Genomic DNA, 19,904 nt, shown 5'->3' with positions numbered 1-19,904 from the left:
TGGCTACAGTTAAAATTCAGCTCCTGGTTGGCATCAACCACACTGCGAGTGCCCAGGAGCTGCAATTGGCTTGCAGCTGCCACTTCCATAGGACCTTGTCCCCAAGGTCCTGCAGACTCGGGCTGCTGTGCTCTGAGCTGCTGCTGCTGCTTCTGGGAGGAATGCTGTCGTCTCGGGAGCCCTCGGACAGGCACTGGCTGCTGACTTCCGGAGGCCTAGCAGGGTGGCTTCTCCCACGTGGCCTATCCCCCTTTCCTGGGAAGTGTTTACATTCCAGACTCCTGGCTATCTACCCAGGACTCTGCCAGACTCTGCATTTTTTGCATAACTGAACAGGGACCTGTGCTGACTGGCTGGGGGGGCTCCCACAGGGTCCCTTCTGCCCCCATCCCTACCCTGGGCTATGCTGTCCAGGTATGGCCTTTCGCAGGTCAGCCTGTGTTGCTGCTGCCCACTAGGCTGTCACTGGAGCTTTCCTGCCTGGCCCAGTGGCAAAGCGGGCAGTGACTAGACTGGCTAAGCTGTCATGCTAGCCGACCCAGGGACCCCTGGTTGTGCTGACTTGAGGCTAGGTAGGGGCGGCTGCCATGTTGCTGCCAACTTTTTCTCTGGGACATGGTCCTTAAAGCAGCCTGCTGGCACTGTTTCATTCTGTGGGATCAGGACCCCTGGAGCATCTCAGGGTCGGCTGGAGTCCGTCCACTTGCTCGGGAGTGCCATGGTCACTGGGAAGGACCCAGTGGGCCATAAAGGTAACCACTTGAGAATGGTGCCGCCATGGGACTGGCGGCATGATCTCGGGCTGATCTCTGTTCTCACATAGGGACACAGACGCGTGGGCATCCCAAGGATGTCCTCAGAGCTGTTAGCAAGGGCTGCCGTGGGCTGTGAACACCAGGGATTTGCAGCTCTGCATGGTCAGGCGTTGTGGCCCTCCAGAAATGCCTCCCTGGGAATGTGGCTGGACAGTAGGAGACCTTGAGAGTGGAGATTCGGGACTGTTAGAGCCTCCGCTCAGAGCTGGGCAGGGCTGCTGTGGCACCCCTCAGGCCAAGCTCACAGTGTACCCAGACAGTTTCCTAAAGGACCAGGGTCTCTGTGCTGATGCCATGCATGCCCCGCTCTACATACCCACAAGTCCCCCCAACTCCTGCAGGAGGGCTGGGCGGGGAGCCTGAGGCAGCCAGCCTGGCATCTGGGGAAGGCGAGTGCTCACCGGGCAGTCCAGCCGTTAAGGACAAGGTCAGATGTGGGAATTGGGTATGTGAGGGAAACCAGAAGGCAGAGTGCTCTTACTGGGGTGCTGTGGGGCTCCCCCAGGCTGCTGCAGTCAGGGGGCACTCGGGTACATACGTGGTTCTCATTGCAGACGGTGGAGCATGGCTTTCCGCACCAGCCCAGCGCCCTCGGCTACAGTCCCTCCCTGCGTCTCCTGGCCATTGGCACCCGCTCCGGAGCCATCAAGCTGTATCCTTCCGGTACCCTGGGATGGGTCCTGATCCAAGGGCCTCTGGGATGGAAGGAGTTTGGAGAAGACTCCTTTCTCCTCCCTCTGCCATGACCAGCTTCAGAAGCAGGCTGGTGGGGTGGGATACAAGCTGGTCACTGCTTATCTATGCTTTAGGGAAGAGGGGGGGCTTCAAACTGGAGGCAGTTTGTCTCCATCCATTCAGGACTGCTGTGTTGTCTCCCTCCTTACATGGCTTCCTTTCTCACCTATTGCTGGAAGTTTCTACTGCACGGGAAACAGGCAGAGGAGTCTGTGAACCTCGCAGACCTGCTTTGTGGGGGTTGAGGGTTGGGGATGAGGTCCTGACACCACGCCTTAGTGTGTAGGTGGCCTGCCTCTCTTGGCTCCATCCCCTGGACGAAGCAAGCCACAGATGGACCCCCCTTTTTGGTGACCTTGATAAACATCAGAGTGAACTATCTCCCAGGGTTCTGTTCACAGGAAAGATGGCCTTGGGTGCAGGGAGCAGTGAGAAGGCAGCTCCAGCTCCAGGCTCTGCCCTCCCTTCCACACACACAGACACACCAGGGGGTGGAACAGGCTCCTGCTTGGTAAGGACACCCCACCCCAACCCCATCCCTGCAGCCTGAGGTTGGATGCTGTCCAGCTGGCTCTGGGTTGGCTCCGGGGCCAGGCCACAGGTTCCAGGAGGGAAGATCACCCTCAACTTCTCCAGCTGCCCCGGGCTGCGCCACATGTCTTAGAATGCCCCCTTCTGCTATCTGACCTGTACCCCCAGGGGAGCTGGGGGTTGGAGGACCACCTTGGACAGCTTAGCTGGCCCCTCTCCCAGCAAAGCCCCAGCTCTGTGCCACCATAGCTTGAGGGGACAGGGCTCTAGGGCCGCTGTGTATACAGCCGGGCAGGGACCCAGATCCTGCTGCCCACTGGGCCTTCCCTTGGCTGGTTAAACATTACCAGGACTGGACCATATCCTAGTTACCAATCCCTGCTGGCTGCCAGGGCTCCTAGGTCATAACTTGTGGTCGCTGGGGTGGCCTGGATTTTCTTACAGGTACCACCATGCCATGGAAAGTCAGAGAGACTGTGTTAGCTTAGTTTGGGGAGTCATAGGTCTGGTAGCCTCACAGTGGCCTGCCTTTAAAAAACATTCGGGGATCAGTGTCGCCAGGTGGCAGCGTATAGCCGACAAGCCACATGGTGTCGGTTCCTGTCCCAGCTGCTCCCATTTTTCAACCAGTGCCCTGCTAATGGCCTGGGGACGGCAACAGAAGATGACCCAAGTGTTTGACCACCTGCCACCCACATGGGAGACCTGGATGAAGCTCCTGGCTTTAGCCTGGCCCAGTCCTGGCCATCGTGGCCATTTAGAGAGAACCAATGAGCAGACAACCTCATACACACTGTCATTTGTTTTAAATTTTTTGGTTTTTTTGAAAGGAATATTTTTCAGAGAAGGAAAGAGGGGTTTCCCAGCCTCTGATTGACTCTCCAAATGGCTGCAATGACCAGCACTGAGCTGATCCAAAGCCAGGAGCTGCTCTGCAGGTCTTTCACATGGGTGCAGAGGATCGGGAACCCAGGCCGTCCTCCACTGCTTCCCCTGGCCATAAGCAGGAAGCTGAGCACCTGCTTATGGAAATGGAGCACCCAAAACTTGAGCCTGTGCCCATATGGAGTGCCAGTGCTGCAGATAGCTGTTATATCACCATGCCAGCTCCCTTGTCAGTCTTTAAAAAGAAGTATCTGGCTTCTTAGGTGTATCCTCTCTGGTCTGAAGACAGAGCCAGCAGGGTATCATCCCGATCAATTAAAAGCGCCAACATACCATCAGCAAAAATTTACATCATTATGGAATTAATTGACATAGTAATGAGTAATCAATATGTTAAAAGTAAATGCGAGTTCTGTCTTCAGACCAGAGAGGTATACCTAAGAAGCTGTTGAACTTGACAATAAGATGCTGGACTCTATGTTTGGTATATGCTTGCAATGGGGGAATCTCAACTGAACTTGAACTGTGGTTCAAGGTCGAGGAATCCACCATGGTGGGAGGGTTTGGGGAGGGGTGGGGAGAATCCAAGTACCTATGAAACTGTGTCAAATAATACAATGTAATTAATGAATTAAAAATAATAAATTAAAAAAAAAAAGAACAAAAAGAAGTATCTGATAGTGACATAAAAGATCTTCCGTCTGCTGGGCCACTCCTCAAATGCCCACACTAATTGGGTCTGGACCAGGCCCAAGCCAGGAGCCAGAAATTCCATCTAGGTACGGGGGAGCAGGATCCAAGTCCTTGAGCCATTGCCACTACGTTCAAGGATGCTCATGAGGTGGAGCGATGGCCAGGACCTTGCTCCGGCACCCTGAAGAGGTTGTTCCCACATCCATGGCTGACAGACTTGTCCCCTGGGGCCAGGTCCCTGACTCAGACTCCTGCCCCTCTTCCCCTGCCATCTGCAAAGCCTTTCCTGAGCCTTCTCCCAGCTACGGTGCCCCAGGGGTGGAGTTTATGGGGCTGCACCGCGAGAACAATGCTGTGATGCAGATCCACTTCCTACCTGGCCAGGTGAGGGTCTTTGCTTGGGTGGTTTGAAGAGAAGTGTTTTGGCTTCGATGCAGATGGCGAGCCCTGGGAGCACCTCCCGTTCCGCAGCTAAGGGCTCACACGCACCTTGGGAGTGGCCAGAGGACTTGGGGTCACATGGCTCTCTGCAAACAGTCTGGATGGCTCTGGTGGGGACTGCTCCCCACCTCTCCCCTGGCTCACAAGACGGCACCTCCCTGTCCCCCCCCCCCCTTCCCTCCCTAGTGCCGGCTGATTACACTGTTGGATGACAACAGTTTGCACCTATGGAGCTTGAAGATCAAGGGTAAACTGTCAGAGCTGCAGGAAGAGGAGAGCTTCACGCTCCGAGGACCCCCAGGGTAAGGACATGAGCCCGGCCTTGCCCGGCTAGGCTGACCCTTGCACCCAGCTCCAGGTGGGCCCACCCTTTGAGAGCCCTCTTGTGCCCTTGGCAATGACCGGTGGCAGAGACTCCAAGATGGTTATTCCTGCTCCCTAGCCTGGGCTCTCTGCCATCAGCCTCTGCTCTTGGCAGGAAGTAGCCAGCAGGTTCGTCCCAGACCAAAACGTGGTGAACCTTGTCATTGGACGCTGCATGCCTGGTGTCCCGAGGCAAGGCTGCCTCTGGGGGCCTATAGGAACAGCCAGGAGTGGGATTCTGTCCTCAAGGGTCTCCCCTGCCTGGGCAACCCCCAGCTCACAGTGAACCAGTCCCGCCCCCACCGACAGGGCCGCCCCCAGCGCTACGCAGATCACCGTGGTCCTGCCCCATTCTTCCCGGGAGCTGCTCTACCTGGGCACCGAGAGTGGCAGTGTGTTCGTGGTGCAGCTGCCTGGATTTCATGTGCTGGATGACCGGACCATCAGTGCCGACGCTGTGCTGCAGCGGTGAGCTGCCGGGGTGAACGGGTGCTCTCTGGGAAGTGTGGGTCAGAACTTGGGCAGAAGAGGGACTGAGCTCCCCCATCCCATCCTCCATCTGTACCAACTGGGCATCCCAGCCCTCACTGGAGTACTGGACCTAACTTGTCACTTTGGTGTTTTTTTTTTAAGATTGATTTATTTTTATTACAAAGTCAGATATACAGAGAGGAGAGACAGAGGAAGATCTTCTGTCCGATGAGTCACTCCCCAAGTGAGCCGCAACGGCCAGTGCTGCGCCAATCTGATGCCGGGAACCTGGAATCTCTTCCGGGTCTCCCACGTGGGTGCAGGGTCCCAAATCTTTGGGCCATCCTCGACTGCTTTCCCAGGCCACAAGCAGGGAGCTGGATGGGAAGCCATATGGGATCCTGGCACGTTCAAGGCGAGGACTTTTAGCTGCGAGGCCACTGCGCCAGGCCCCTAACTTGTCACTTTGTTTAGCAGTGAGGAAAGCGGGGGCCCCAAATGCTCATGCATCATCACTTACTCAATCCTGGGCCCCTTTTCCTGATCCCATGGTCCCCACAGGCAGTGGGGGAGTTGAGACCCAAACCTCCGTGTCATCACATCACGGCTGCTGCTGATGTGTCCTGTTTGGGGTGCTGCAACTCACTTCCATTCACAATCAGGCTCCATGGCTAAAAGGCCTTGACAGGCACAAGCCTGCGGGTTTGTGGCTGGTTTGGGAAGTTTCGTCCTTGGTGACAGAATCGGCAACAGAGAGGAAGACAGGTGGGAGCCTGGTTGTGGGAGGGGGTCAGGGATCCCCCACCAGAGGAGATGGAAGAGTTGACAGTGATGGAATGTTATGTGCCGCCAAGGTCCAGGGAGGAGGCCGTGGGACTGGACCTGCCCTAGAGGCTTCCAGGCCAGGCTTGGAACCTCTCAAGTCATAATGAACTGGGCTGTGGGCAGTGACGAAGCTGTCCCAGCTGTCCAGAGCAGGGCATCGCTGGGTTGGAGAGGATTCCTGCTTGGGGCTGGGTCCCACTGAGTGTGAGGCCCCCAGGCCTGTCCTGTTGGGCAGGGCAGGGCCAGAGCAGAGCAGTATGCAGGATGACCAGTGGGCAGGGCTGCTCTCCTGCCCCAGCACGCCGTCTCTGGGCAGGACAGTGGGAGGACCTGCTTGGCCTGAATGTCAGCTATCTGAAGTCAGCCCTTGGAAGTTTGGCTGAGGAGGGGCGGGGGGATCCTGAACACCCCCCTTGTACCTGCTGCTTCACTCCCCAAATGACTACAGGAGCCAGGAGCTCCATCTGGGTCTCCACATGGATGGCGGGTTCCTCCCTAACACTTGGGCCGTTATCTGTTGCCTTTCAGAATGTACGTGAGGAAGGAGCTAGGATGAAACTGAGTGGGGGGGGGGGGTCGTGTATATAATCTAGGACACAGGCATTCCATACAATGCTGAATACCCACCCCTAGCTTCCTTTATTTCAAAAAAGAGAAGCAGACAGAGCTGTCATCTGCTGGTTCATTTCTGCATATGCCCAAGACTGCCAGTCTGGGCTGGGCTGAAGCTGATGGTGAGAACTGACTTCAGCCCCCCTGTGTGCCAGGCAGAAGCACAGCTGCCTGAGCCAGGCACAGCCGTCCTTCCAGCCCTGACCTGTGTCTGCAGGAAGCTGTAGTCGGGAGCTTGCCACACTGAATCCCCTGGTCCTTTGTTGCTTTTGCTTTTAACTATTAAGGAATACAAGATTGTTGGGATGCACTTCAAAAAGCAACCAACAAGGTTAAAGTCCCTTTCGACCTCTACTGTGCATTCTAATCCTGGAACAGCTGGTGCTGGCAGGCTGAAGGACAGGTACAGTGCGTATGATGGAAGTGGAGTGCAGTCGGGGTGCATAGGGATGCTCTCGGGACCGCGACTGTCCCCAGCTCCCACTCGGTCTGCCTGGTGTCTGTTGGCTTCTGGTTCCAGGCCTCATGGTTTGCACCGGCGGCAGGGGGCAGGAGGAGGAGATTGTGGAAAATCCTATCCTACGTGGCACGTGGAGTGCCCCTCTGCTGTTACGTGGATTGGGCACCGGGGTACGGCTGAGTGAGCTCCCTGCACTCCCTTGCCCAGGTTGCCAGAAGAGGCCCGCCACCGGCGTGTGTTTGAGATGGTGGAGGCGCTGCAGGAACACCCACGTGACCCTAGTCAGGTCCTGATCGGCTACAGCCGGGGCCTCATTGTCATCTGGGACCTGCAGAGCAGCTGTGTGCTCTGGCATGTCCTCAGCAGCCAGGTAGGTGGTGTACCCATGGGGGTTGCAGTCCCACCCCTCCCACAGCACCCCTGGCTCTTGAACGCCCCCACACCACGCTGAGGTCAGGCGCTGCAGGCCGTGGACCGGGCTCCAATCCCACCCTGCTGGTCTCTTTCTCCTAGCAACTGGAGAATGTCTGCTGGCAGCGGGATGGTCAGTTGATCATCAGCTGCCACTCAGACGGCAGCCACTGCCAGTGGCCCGTGTCCAGTGACGCCCCGCAGCCGGAGCCCCTGCGCAGCTGCGTGCCCTACGGTCAGTAGGGCTCCCACCTGAGGGGCATCCCAGCCCATTGCAAATGAGGGTTTGGGGTGCCCAAGTGGTCACCATGTCCCCACCCCAGTACCAGTCTGCAGTGGAGCAGGTGAGCACTGGGGAATCTGTTCACATTGACTTTCTCTCGCAGGTCCCTTTCCGTGCAAAGCCATTACCAAGATCTTCTGGCTAACCACTAGACAGGGGTAGGTGCTGGTGCTCTGGTCCTCCTCCCTCCATGGCCTCTGCTTAGAGAGTTGACACCCAGGAGACACTGCCAGGGGTCAGGATGCAGGGAGGAGCAGGCAAGGCAGGCTTGGCAGCTGTGCCTCTCCGGGGCTCCGTTCCTCCAAAGCCCACTGCCCAGCCTCCCGTTCCCCTGGTTCTAAACTCTGAGCAGCCCAAGTTCTTCAGGTGGTAGGTCTTAGGTGTGGGCAGCCTGAGGGTCCCCCAGAGTAAAGGAGGGGTGGCCATGGAGACCCTTGCCCCCGCAGCCTACCCACCTGCCTGCTTGCTCCATGTCTTGGTAAGACAAGGCTCAGCACCACCACCTCCCATCACCCAACACTGGGCTCCTTCCAGAAGCACAGGGCCTGGGGCTTTCTTGGGGCTCCCTCCAGCCCTACCCTAGAGGCTGGGCACTGCCCTGCATGCTCCAGTCAGCTCTGGGAGACCAGCTACTCTTGCCCTGTGTCCCTGCAGGTTGCCTTTCACCATCTTCCAGGGCGGCATGCCCCGGGCCAGCTATGGCGACCGCCACTGTATCTCTGTGGCCCATGATGGCCAGCAGACAGCTTTCGACTTCACCTCCCGAATCATCGACTTCACTGTCCTAGCCGAGGCAGACCCTGCAACCGGTAGGCAAGCACTGGAGATGGCCATGTACAGCTAGGGCCTACACAGGCAGGGGTTTCCAGACCTGACACAGTCCTGGGCCCTTCGTCCCCCGGCCCTTCTCATGCCCCCAAGGCCAGCAGACTTGGCCAGTATATACAAGAGGGTCCTTCTGGCCTAGACATCGTGAACGTGGGAAGTGGCCATGTGGGCCAGCAGAGTATGCCTTCGCTGTGGGTGACAGGCAGGACCAGAAAGAGCCGATGTTGAAGCTCAGGAGAGCTCATCTCCCCTCCCCCCCAACCCCCAGGTGTCCAGGCCTTGTCCAGGAATGTAGCTCAGCTTCTATCTAGAAATCTTCCTGCACTTTCTCTGGGTGTGAGGCCAGGCCCTCCTTGCCTGTGGCTGTTGTCTGACTCTCAACAGAGGGGAGTGGGCAAGAAACCTCCATGCTCTATTTTTTTCCTTTTTCTAAGATTTGTTTTATTTGAAAGGCAGGTCTACGGGGAGTTCCTCCCCCTCTTTTCCTCTAAAACAGATCTTCCATCCATTGGTTCACTCTCCAAGTGACCACAATGACCAGAGCTGAGCTTTTCTGAAGCCAGGAGCTGCTTCTGGGCCTCCCCAGAATGTGAATGTAGGGGCCCAAGCACTTGATCCGTCCTCTGCTGCTTTCCCAGGCCACAAGCAGGGAGCTGGATGGGAAGTAGAACAGCTGGGATGCGAACCGGTGCCCCTATGGGATGCTGGCACTGCAGGCAGTCCCTGCTTTGTATTCAGCCAGTGGGAGTTGATATTTATCCTTTAAGGTACCTGCATCGCTTATTCCACTCTGGCTGCTGGCTCCAGCTCCTGCGATTGCAGACCCTGGCAGGCAACGATGATGGCTCAGGAACAGTGCTGGGTCCCTGTCCCCCATGTGGCCTCCAGCCTCAGCCACTGCAGGCATTTGGGAAGTAAACTAAAGATCAGATCTTTTCTCTGCCTTTCTGCCTCTTGGAGAAATTTTAAATCAGGGGGATATTCTAGCGCAAGTTGCCCTCCTATAATTGTCTGTGTCCCCACACCTGACAATAGGCTGAAGGAGGAGTACATGATGAAGACTGCTCGCTTTCAGCCAAGATGTAGACACTCTGTGTCTCATGCAAATTCTTCTGTCTTGTGGGGTTCTGGCCAGGTAGTGCCAGACCTGATCCAGGGACTGACATGGCCCCAGGTTCTGCTGGGCAAGGAGGCAGAACAAGCAGGCTGCTGAGCAATGTGAGAGGCTAAAGTAAAAGCAAGGCTAGGTGAGGAGGCAGGGGTCGCGGGGCCTCCTAGCTGCAGGGACCTGTTGGATCAGACACTTCATTGAGCTGGGAGGGCAGGACTAGCCTCACAGGGACCTGGTATAGGGATGCAGAGCTGGGAGAGCCGCAGGCTGCAGCAGGAGAGGGAGTTTGGCCCTCTAGGGGTGGCAGAGCTCTGTGAGGACTTGGGGCTCATCTAGAGGAGGTAGGAGCTGACAGAGGCATCCCCGTTCTTGCCCTGTGTTCCCAGAGGAGTGAGCTGGCTGCCTCGGGGTGAATGCTGGGTACAGAGTGCAGAGCGCAGGACTGCAGGTGAAGCAGCTCAGGCCATGGAAGTGGCCCAGCTTGGGATGTCTTGCCCACCCCTCAGGCCTTGGCTGATGCTCCAGATGAGGGTCTGGAAGCTGGTCACCCCATCCCCACCCCCAGACTGGGTCCTAGCCATGTGCCCACAGCTCAGGAATTTGTCAGCTAATGGGTGCTTCTGTGCTCCGTACAGGTTTATTGACAGACAAGCTGAGGTGCAGGTTTAAAGAAAGGACCTGAGATGAGTTTGGTTTTGAGCATCAGGAAGCCTGGGGCAGGCTGTATGGTGCAGGGACTGAGACCCTGGTGCAGGCATGCTGTGGACTGCCAGGGGTGTCCAGACAGTGTGGGAGACTGCCTTTGGAGAAACCTGAGGAGAGCTCTCCGGCCCGCGGAGAGAGGGGATGCTGTTTGGCCAGATGCAGCCAAGCAGGCTGTGAGGGGGACAAGAGGGAGGCTGTCAGTGGGGAGTGGGGTCTGATGAGTAGGCTCTGAAGGGCTGTTGGTACGGTTTGATGCCCAAGGGCAGAGGGGACTTCAAAAGGGGGCCAGGCCAGCTGTACAAGGTCCAGCCAAAAGCACTTGGACACCTGCCCTCCGGACGGCAGCCTCTATGAGCGCTGTTTGCAAGGGACAAAAGCCTGGTTCCAGGGGATTCAGGAGTAAGGGGAATGGGAGACGAGGGCAGAAAGGCTTGGCGCACTTGTTCTAGAGGCCATGTAGGACATGGCAGTGGATGTGTGGCTTCCTGGAGCTGGGAGTGATGTGCCTGGAGCCAGCTGAGGCTTCTAGAATAATACCAACTGCCAGAGGAATTGGCGCCAGGTGCCTTGGGTAGCTCCCCAGGCAAGGAGAGGGCTGAGGCTTCCCATTGAGTGGGAGCCTGGCACTGCCAGCCTGGGCAGGGAAGCCAGGTGATGTGGAGTTCCACAGGGCCAGGATGGGGTGCACAGCTTCCCACTGCATTCCTGAGCCTCGGCCTGTTCCCCAGCCTTTGACGACCCATATGCCTTGGTGGTGCTGGCCGAGGAGGAGTTGGTGGTGATTGACCTGCAGACGGCAGGCTGGCCACCCCTGCAGCTGCCCTACCTGTCCTCCTTACACTGCTCGGCCATCACCTGCTCACACCATGTCTCCAACATCCCACTGAAGCTATGGGAGCGCATCATTGCTGCAGGCAGCCGGCAGAATGCGCACTTCTCCACCATGGTAGGTCCACCCCTGCCCCGGTCCCGGCTCTCCTGTTATCTGGCTCTCCTGGGACTTTTTCCCCTCTCTCTCTCTCCAGGAGTGGCCCATCCACGGTGGCACAAGCTTGGCCCCAGCCCCACCCCAGCGGGACCTGCTGCTCACAGGGTAAGTGACACGGTGTCCCACTCTCTGAAGGAGAGGCAGCAGGCTGGGAGCAGAGCTCAAGGCACGCACTGGGTGTCTGGACTCCAGCCAGCACGCCCCTCACGGAAGGGAGGCGACTCTGCCCACAGGCATGAGGACGGCACGGTGAGGTTTTGGGATGCGTCAGGGGTGTGCCTGCGGCTGCTCTACAAACTCAGCACGGTGCCCGTGTTCCTCACGGACGCTGAGCCCAGCGAGGGCCTCAGTTCCCAGGCCGAGGACGAGTGGCCACCGCTGCGGAAGGTAAGACCCAGAGCCTGGGCTCTGGGGGGGGCGGTGCGCTGGCCTGGCCCTGTGGCCACTCACAGGCTCCTTTGCCCGTCAGGTGGGCTCCTTTGACCCCTACAGTGACGACCCCCGGCTGGGTGTCCAGAAGATTTTCCTCTGCAAGTACAGCGGCTACCTGGCTGTGGCAGGCACAGCGGGACAGGTAGCAGGCTGGGCAGACCTAGAGGCCCAGGGAGGGGAGGCCTGGTGTAGGTCCCCGGACACCTGAGGTTTGCTGAGCCCCTGCCGCCTGCCCAGGTCCTGGTGCTGGAACTCAACGATGAGGCAGCTGAGCACTCCGTGGAGCAGGTGGAGGCCGACCTGCTGCAGGACCAGGAGGGCTACCGCTGGAAGGGCCATGAGCGTCTGGCCACCCGCCCAGGCCCTGTGCGCTTCGAGCCAGGCTTCCAGCCCTTTGTGCTGGTGCAGTGCCAGCCCCCGGCCGTGGTCACCTCCTTGGCCCTGCACTCTGAATGGCGGCTCGTGGCCTTTGGCACCAGCCACGGCTTCGGCCTATTCGACCACCAGCAGCAGCGACTTGTCTTCGTCAAGTAAGCAGGGGGGCTGGGCTGGGGCTTAGTGAGGGCCCTAGAGCATTGGCAATGACTTGACGTGCCCTCCAGGTGCACGCTTCATCCCAATGACCAGCTGGCCCTGGAGGGCCCACTGTCCCGCGTCAAGTCCCTCAAGAAGTCTCTGCGCCAGTCATTCCGCCGCATGCGCCGGAGCAGAGTATCTGGCCGGAAGCGGCAGCCAACTGGCTCCCCGGGAGAGGTGAGTCCCAGGGCACAGCGGCCAGTGGCTGGGCCAGTCTCCCGCTTCCTCGAGACCTACTGGTCAGGTCCTAGAGGCACAGCATGCAGTCTGTGACCTCCAGTCCATCACACTTCTGCGTGCCTCCACTTCCCCAGTGTGCAGGTGGGATCCTGTCCCTGGAGGTGAGGCCCCAGGAAACCTTACTGGTTTTCTTGCTGCCCTTTGGGCTCCTTCTCCCTCAGGAGGCCTTGGGGGCAGGCCAACGGGTCATTGGCCATAGCGAGCTTTCCCCTGGCATGATTGGTCAAAGGGGAGGAGAGGGGCATCTGGAGCCCACCCTCAGGCCCACCCACCCTGTGCAGGCACAGGCGGGGGTCCCCAAAGCCGAGCGGCCTGGCCTGCAGAACATGGAGCTGGCACCAGTGCAGCGCAAGATCGAGGCCCGCTCGGCTGAGGATTCTTTCACGGGCTTCGTCCGTACTCTCTACTTCGCCGACACTTTCCTGAAGGATAGTGAGTTGCTGCCACCGGCTTGCCTTTTGGGACTACTGGGGGGCTGAAGGCATGGAGGAGGCTGCTGCCTGTGGGGCTTCTGGTTTCCCCAGTGCCCAGGATTGCCTCTGCCACTTTCCATGCCTGGAGTGTGGCTTCAGATGGCAGCGTTCACTCCTGGTCTCCGTTTCCCTGCTGTAAGGAGGGAGCACCCACGCCTGGGCTGTGTGCCCCACCCACCCATATCTGAGTGGCAGCAGCTGACTGCTCCCATCCTCTCAAGGGCCAAGTCCTGGGCTTTAGGTCCTTTACAGGAGAGGCTTGTCTGAGGCTCAGAGGAGGGCGCTGAGGCTCTTGGACTGTCAACTCTGGCATCGCCCACATGGTCAGCAGCTAGGCTGGGACATTTGCTGCCTCCCCAGAGCCAGAACAAACACCTGACCCCTGGCCTCTTGGCAGGCTCACGCCACTGCCCCTCACTGTGGGCTGGCACCAACGGAGGCACTGTCTATGCCTACTCCCTGCGGGTGCCCCCCGCCGAACGGAGGATGGATGAGCCAGTGCGGGCGGAACAGGGTGAGCACTGGGTGGGAATGGGCTGGGACTGCCTGGGCTGGGGGTGGCGTGTGCAGCCCTGGCACCCAGCATGGCCCCACACCTACCTCTTTCCCGGTAGCCAAGGAGATCCAGCTGATGCACCGGGCACCCGTGGTAGGCATCCTGGTGCTTGACGGACACAACGTTCCGCTCCCTGAGCCCCTGGAAGTGGCCCATGACCTGTCCAAGAGCCCGGACATGCAGGGGAGCCACCAGCTGCTTGTGGTGTCAGAGGAACAGTTCAAGGTGACCCACGGGTGACAGCAGCCCCTCCTAGAGACTCCTTGGAGTAGCAGGAGAGGAGAAAGCCACAGATGGGACTCTGTTGTCTTTGGGATTGGTGTTTGAAGGGCTGTAGAAATGTGAGGGGCAGGGGTTTTTCATCAGCCCCAGGGTTCAAGGCAGGGAATCCTATCAGTCTCTGTGTGCCCCAAGAGCATGCTGTATCAAGGTGGTTCTGCCGTGAACCTCACCAGCTGGCCGCGGTCCCGGGTCCCTAGGTCTTCACACTACCCAAGGTGAGCGCTAAGCTGAAGCTGAAGCTGACGGCCCTAGAGGGCTCCCGGGTGCGGCGCGTCAGCGTGTCCCACTTCAGCAGCTGCAGGGCCGAGGACTACGGCGAGCATCACCTGGTCGTGCTCACCAACCTGGGTGACATCCAGGTGGTCTCGCTGCCCCTGCTCAAGCCACAGGTGCGCTACAGCTGCATCCGCCGTGAGGACGTAAGCGGCATCGCCTCCTGTGTCTTCACCAAACAGGGCCAAGGTCGGCAGCAGGGGCTGCAGGATCTCCCCAGGGCGGAGCGGGGTGGGATGCCCGGGGCTGGCCTCATCTGCCTGGTGCCCCGCCTCTCCCCCAGGCTTCTACCTGATCTCGCCCTCTGAGTTCGAACGCTTCTCTCTGTCCACCAAGTGGCTGGTTGAGCCCCGCTGTGTGGTGGGGTCTGTAGATGCCAAGAGTCACAGTCCACCCGGCAACGGGGCTGGCCTGGAGCGGGCGCTGGGTCAAGCCAGGTGGGTGAAGGCAGGTGGACCTCCCCACACCACCCCTTCCCCGGCCTCTCCAAGTCCCCTCCCCAGTGAGCCCAGCCCTCCAGTGCCCACACACAAGCTGCTGGTGGCCTCTCAGGCTCATGTGGGCAGCCCTCATGGTCTCTTCTCCTGTAGGAACTCGGAGAGCCAGAGTGATGTGGAAGGTAAGGCAGACCTCAGGGTTGGGGCAGGGGGTCTGGACTGGGAGGAGGAACTGTGGTCCATGCCCCTGCGAGCCCTGGCCGTCCAGCACTCCACTGCAGTTGAGAGAGTCCGGAGGGGCAGGGCACGGCATAGGCCCTAATGACTGGCCCTTGCCTTCCAGAGACATCGTCAAGCCCAGTGATGGAGCAGGCACTGCTGAGTGATGAGCGTGAGTGGGGGTTGGGTTGCTCCCACCTAAGTGGGGGACTCGGAGGGCCAGGGTCACTGAAAAGGGGGCAGGTGGGGCTGTGGCTTCCCCTGCAGCCTAACCCAGTAACCATCCCCTCACCCTGCAGGAGTCCTGAGGGAGATTCGGAGCACACTGGAGGGTGACCGGGGGTGAGTCGCTGGGCTGGGCTGGGACAGACGGGGCTGAGGGCCGGGGTCCCTGTGGAGAGTGACTTCCCATCTACTGGCACAGGAGCAGTGGCCCCTGGCGTCCTCACCGAGCAGCCATGGCACACAGCCTCTGCGGAGGAGGAGGTAAGTGGCTCTGGGCACTGCTGGGGTGGCATGCTCCCCAAAAGGGACAGCAAGTGCAGCCCGCTGCCCACTTCCCACAGCCTTCACCGTGGCTGGGATGGTCTGGAGACCACAGAGTCCAGCTCGGGGCCGGCCACGAAGCGCTGGTGCCCGGGGCAGATCCTAACTCACTTCTCCCCCACCCCGTCTTCTGCAGAATGAGTGTGGTGTGCAGGCAGTATGGAGGCTACATCACAAGCACACACTACTGAGGGCTGTTCCTGGGCCAGGCCCGGGCGTGGGGCCAGGCCCGCCCCTGCTGCTACTGCTCCTGGCCTGAAGGAGGAGCGTCCCAAGCCCCTGGGGCCACCCCTGCCAGGCCTGGCCTGTCAGGTTCCTGGGTCAAAGCTGCAGTTTTAATCCTTTCCATTCCCCTTTTGTAGTGGGCTGGGTTTTAAATTATATACCTCACCACCTCTGGGTGAGACCATTTTTAATAAATACCTTATTACCTCTTCACATGCCCCATCCCTGGACGTGAGTTTGCACGATTGAATGTGTAAAGGTTTCTCCATGCGGGTGAGAAACGAGCCTGCTTCCCGCCCAAGTCAGGGCACCCGGTCCTCGAGTGTCTGTCACAGCGGTGCCCGAACACTTCGCCTTTCTCCTGGCACAGGCAGGACTAGCTGACTTGTGGCACTGGTTGGAGACAGGGATTCCCTTGTTCTCCTGGCCACCCTTGTCTGCTCTCGGGGATGAACAACACCCATGCTGGCCAGGGCTTGGCAGCCCCCCCACACCAAAAAGAACTGTGGGTGTCACACAGGAGGACAGCACTGCCTGGAGTCAGGGCCTTCCCACGGGAGGGGCTTAGGAGCCAGAGGCCTCGATTGGCCAGGAGTTGTCCGAGTGCCTGTGTGATGGACACTCGGGGTTCCAAGGTGGCCAGGACACATGCAGCCCCTGCCCTGTGGGGTGCTCAGCCCTTCCTGGCATGGCAGATGTGTGCCTAAGGGCAGCACAGAACTCTGGGAGGGTGTTAAGCTGTCACCTGCAAGATGACAAGGACTTGGCAGGCCAGAGGATATGAGGAGGTAGGCAGACAGGTTCTGGACAGAGGGGACAAGAGGGGATGACAGGGGGCCAGGAGCTGAGCTGCCCTCTGGTGCCAAGGGTGGCTGGCCTGGGGGCCCCATGAGGTGAGCATTCAGGGCCACTGCCTGAGAAGAGCCCAGCACCAGGTGTCATCACCTCCGGGTAAGAAGTCGGGCCAGTTTGGCCATCTGGGTGGGGGTTACTGAGATGAGCAGCAGGAGACCTGTCAGGTGGGAGTGGGACCCCTGTTAGGCACGCTGAGCCTCCTGGGCCGGGTGCTGAGACCAGAGAAGTCGCTGGAAGCCTGAAGCAGGTAGGGGCGCTCTGGAGGTCACTCAAGTTCAAGTGGTGGCCAAGTCCCCCTGCATGACTAGATCATGTGACTCACCTCCTTCAGAACCAGCATGGGGGATTCCTGCCCCGTGGGCTGTGGAATGTTTGGCAGAACCCCCAAGTTCACAGATCAATGAGGGGGTGCCGGGAAGGGTAGATGGTGTCAGGAGCTAAGCTTCCATCTGAGGTGCCAGTGTCCCACATGGGCACTGGTTTGAATCCCAGTGGTTCCGCTTCTGACCCAGCTCCTGTTAGTGGCCTGGGAAGGCAGCAGAAGATGGCAAAATGTTTGGGACCCTGCACCTATGTGGGAAACCTGGAAGGAGTTCCTGGCTTCACACTGGCCCAACTCCAACTGTTGTCATTTGGGGAGGGAACCAGTGGATGGAAGAGCAATCTCTCTTCCAAATAATGAGTCTTTGAAAGATTTATAAGGCAGAGAGCATTCCCCCACATGCTCACCAAAGACAGGGACCCAGAACTCCATCCGGGTCTCGTGGGCAGCAGGAAGCCAAGTGTTGGGCCAGCGCCATCCACTGCTTACCCTAGCAGGAAGCAGAGGCCACCACTGGGATGGGCAGGTGTCCCAAGCTGTGACTTAACTCCTGCATGCCCTGCTGCCCACCTGCTTTGTGCCTACACAGGGGACCAGTGCTAGGAAGTTTCCTGCTGAGAGATCAGATGTCAGAGCTAATGGGAGACATTGCCCAAACCCCAAATTGGGGGAATGGCACATTGCTTCATGGCTGGAGCAGGACGGGAAGTCAAAGATGGCACGCAGGTCTGTGAAGACCATACAGCGTCTTTATTCGTAGGGTTCCCTCCGTGTTCATCCAGACCTTGAGCACATGACTGGTGTTCCACAGGGGATAGGGGGCTGACGCCTGTCATGATCCCTGAGCAGGACACAGCATCTTTAAAACAGGTGAGGGCTGGCCTGGCAGGAGGCCATGTTGGAAACCTGAGTGGAGCAGGACCGCTGCCCCCACCTCCCAGGGTCATGGACGTGCACTGTGGGCACCCTGGATCGCGACCTGGAGATTGGGGTCTCAGGCACTTGAATGGTAGTAAGTGGAAACATACACATCTTGAACTCTGACCTTGGTCCTATGCCTCAGTTTACCATGTCTGTAAAAGGGATAACAGGAGCTCCATCTAAGTCAGAATTAGACAACAGCCTCTAGTCACAGCCAAGGGGAGCGGGCAGCATGGGTGGTGGGTGAGGCCCAGAGGCCCAGAGGCCCAGACAGTGGGGGAAGCGAGCTCAACCGAGAGTCCCCAGGAAGGCTAACACCTCTGAGCAAGAGGAAGCAGCTGGGGTGCAGCCCCTGCCCTGGTGTCAGGATGTGCCAGACACTGCCAGCAGGCTGTTGAGGATCACACAGCAGGAGGGAGGGGGTGTCCTCAAGTGTAAGCCTCCTGCAGAATGGAATCACACCCCGTTCTGAGGGTGATGGGACACCAGGGGAGGAGTCCCAGAGCCCCTGCCCCTCACCTGCTGGGGGAGCTACCAACCCCAGCTTAGGCAAGGGGAACCAGTGAGGCCCTCCAGAAGACAGGCACTAGGGAGGGGCCGGGTGCTCCATAATGGGGCCACTGGAGAACTGGGCTCTGACAGCTCAGCCGTTGTCCCCTGCCCACACCAGGGTGGATGCCAGCTCTGCTTCCTGCTGTACCTTGCTGCTGTCATCCATAAAATGCACTCCTTAGTGAACCTTCAGGAGCTGGGGGAGTTCACAGCCAAGCACTCTGATACGCTCACCGTGTACGGCCTTGGGGCTTGTTCACAGGGACCCAGGGACTTTATTCTGTGTCTTAATAAAACCCGGACTCTGAGGAGCAAACTGGCTACTGTCACACCACAGCGACCCACATGCAAGGCTTTGGCACCACCCAGGGGCACGAGGGCAAGCAGTCTTATTGCAGGGGACACCACCTGAGCACCCCCCCACACCCCATTCAGGTCAGCTGTGACACCACCTGCCTGGGGACCGTGTCCCATCTCCCCCATAGGTGCCAGCTGCAGGGGGGAAGCGGGGTTCACCTCCTGGGGCCTGTTAACCTGCTAGGCCAGGAGGGGCAGTTGTGCCCTTAGACACCCTTACCCAGTAGCCCATTCTTCCAGGTCAGGAAGTCCCTGCACCCTGTGCCTTGAGGTGTCTGGGGACAGGTGTGAGACTATGGAAGCCAATAGGCAAACACAGCCTACTGGGTTCATTTTAACTTCTTATTGGAAAGGCAGGATTTACAGAGAAAAGGAAAAAGAGAGCCTCCCATCTACTGGTTCACTCCCAAAATAGCTGCAGCTGAACCAATCCAAAGCCAGGAACCAGGAGCTGCTTCTGGGTCTCCCACATGGGTGCAGGGTCCCAAGGCTTTGGGTCCTCCGCTGCTATTCCAGGGCACAAGCTGGGACATGATCCAATCTGGCACACATATGGAATGCTGGTGTTTGAAGGCGGAGGATTAGCCGACTGGGGTACCATACAGCTCCCTCCCAGGTCCCCCCCCCCCGCCCCCACTGAATCCTGCTTTGCTGGAGCTACATACCTGGACCCCTCTCTGCAGCCAGCCTTTGGGGGACATTTCAAGCTTTCAGGCTAGAGCTGTGGACAGAAACTGCAGGAAAAGGGGCTTCCCTTCGTATGGTTCTGCCGGCTCTGCACTTTGTTAAGCCCCCTGGCCATTCCTCCTCTGGCTGCCTTCCTTCAGCATGATGTTGACCAGATTTGATTGGTGCTCAGAGTTGAGGACACAAGATTCTCAACACTGTGTGATGGATAGCCAACGGTGGGAAGACCTCACGCCAGGCTCTGGTTTCCATGGGACATGAGCCTGCTGAATGCCACTGCCAGGCCAGTGTTGATAGTGGGCAGAGGTCTGTAGGCTGCTGTCCAGCATCAGCCTGTGACCTCTGGAGCCCATGCCTTTCCTCCTGGACAATGCAGGCCACAGAGGCTGCTCCCCCGGGCCGTGAGCCGCCCCTGCCCACACAGGAATGCCCGCTTGCAGTAGCTCACCAAGCTCCACCAAGTGGGTGGGCATCCAGGCTGGTTCCAGGAAAATGAGGTACACAAGGGCAGGGGTCAGGTGGGGGAATACCTGGAGAGCATTCCAGGGAGAGTGGACGCTGGAATGTCTCCTCCCGAGCTTCTGGGGAGGAGGGACCAGAATGGGGTAAGAGGTGTAGCACAGTACGTCAAACTTGTGTTTGAACGTCAGAAACGTTGGGTGCCATCTCATGTTAAGGCTCTGTGAGGACAGATATAAATCAGCCTAACTTCCATGGGGGAGACTTGGGGAATGTTAAAATGCAAACAGACCTACCCGGCAACTCAATTTTTAGGAACTAATTGGACCTGGGCA

General features: G+C 58.7%; 1 protein-coding gene across 1 annotated transcript in view; it reads left to right on the top strand.

The window, feature by feature from the left end:
• Positions 1-15,629, top strand: part of LLGL2 (LLGL scribble cell polarity complex component 2) — a 29,478-nt gene extending 13,849 nt beyond the window's left edge. Inside the window, exons 3-26 of the mRNA XM_058676657.1 lie at positions 1,370-1,467; positions 3,962-4,043; positions 4,287-4,402; positions 4,773-4,931; positions 7,039-7,201; positions 7,345-7,477; positions 7,629-7,683; positions 8,180-8,334; positions 10,898-11,115; positions 11,195-11,262; positions 11,391-11,544; positions 11,627-11,731; positions 11,827-12,119; positions 12,192-12,342; positions 12,687-12,837; positions 13,276-13,392; positions 13,493-13,659; positions 13,914-14,178; positions 14,273-14,426; positions 14,580-14,608; positions 14,770-14,817; positions 14,945-14,987; positions 15,070-15,131; positions 15,328-15,629. Coding sequence (XP_058532640.1) covers positions 1,370-1,467; positions 3,962-4,043; positions 4,287-4,402; positions 4,773-4,931; positions 7,039-7,201; positions 7,345-7,477; positions 7,629-7,683; positions 8,180-8,334; positions 10,898-11,115; positions 11,195-11,262; positions 11,391-11,544; positions 11,627-11,731; positions 11,827-12,119; positions 12,192-12,342; positions 12,687-12,837; positions 13,276-13,392; positions 13,493-13,659; positions 13,914-14,178; positions 14,273-14,426; positions 14,580-14,608; positions 14,770-14,817; positions 14,945-14,987; positions 15,070-15,131; positions 15,328-15,332 — 2,991 coding nt within the window. The 3' untranslated portion in view covers positions 15,333-15,629. The remainder of the gene's footprint in view (positions 1-1,369; positions 1,468-3,961; positions 4,044-4,286; positions 4,403-4,772; positions 4,932-7,038; positions 7,202-7,344; positions 7,478-7,628; positions 7,684-8,179; positions 8,335-10,897; positions 11,116-11,194; positions 11,263-11,390; positions 11,545-11,626; positions 11,732-11,826; positions 12,120-12,191; positions 12,343-12,686; positions 12,838-13,275; positions 13,393-13,492; positions 13,660-13,913; positions 14,179-14,272; positions 14,427-14,579; positions 14,609-14,769; positions 14,818-14,944; positions 14,988-15,069; positions 15,132-15,327) is intronic.
• Positions 15,630-19,904: the final 4,275 nt, after the last annotated feature.

Source organism: Ochotona princeps, chromosome 17 (assembly GCF_030435755.1).
Source record: "Ochotona princeps isolate mOchPri1 chromosome 17, mOchPri1.hap1, whole genome shotgun sequence".
Taxonomy (NCBI): Eukaryota; Metazoa; Chordata; class Mammalia; order Lagomorpha; family Ochotonidae; genus Ochotona; species Ochotona princeps.
This window is presented reverse-complemented; position numbering and strand designations above follow the sequence as displayed.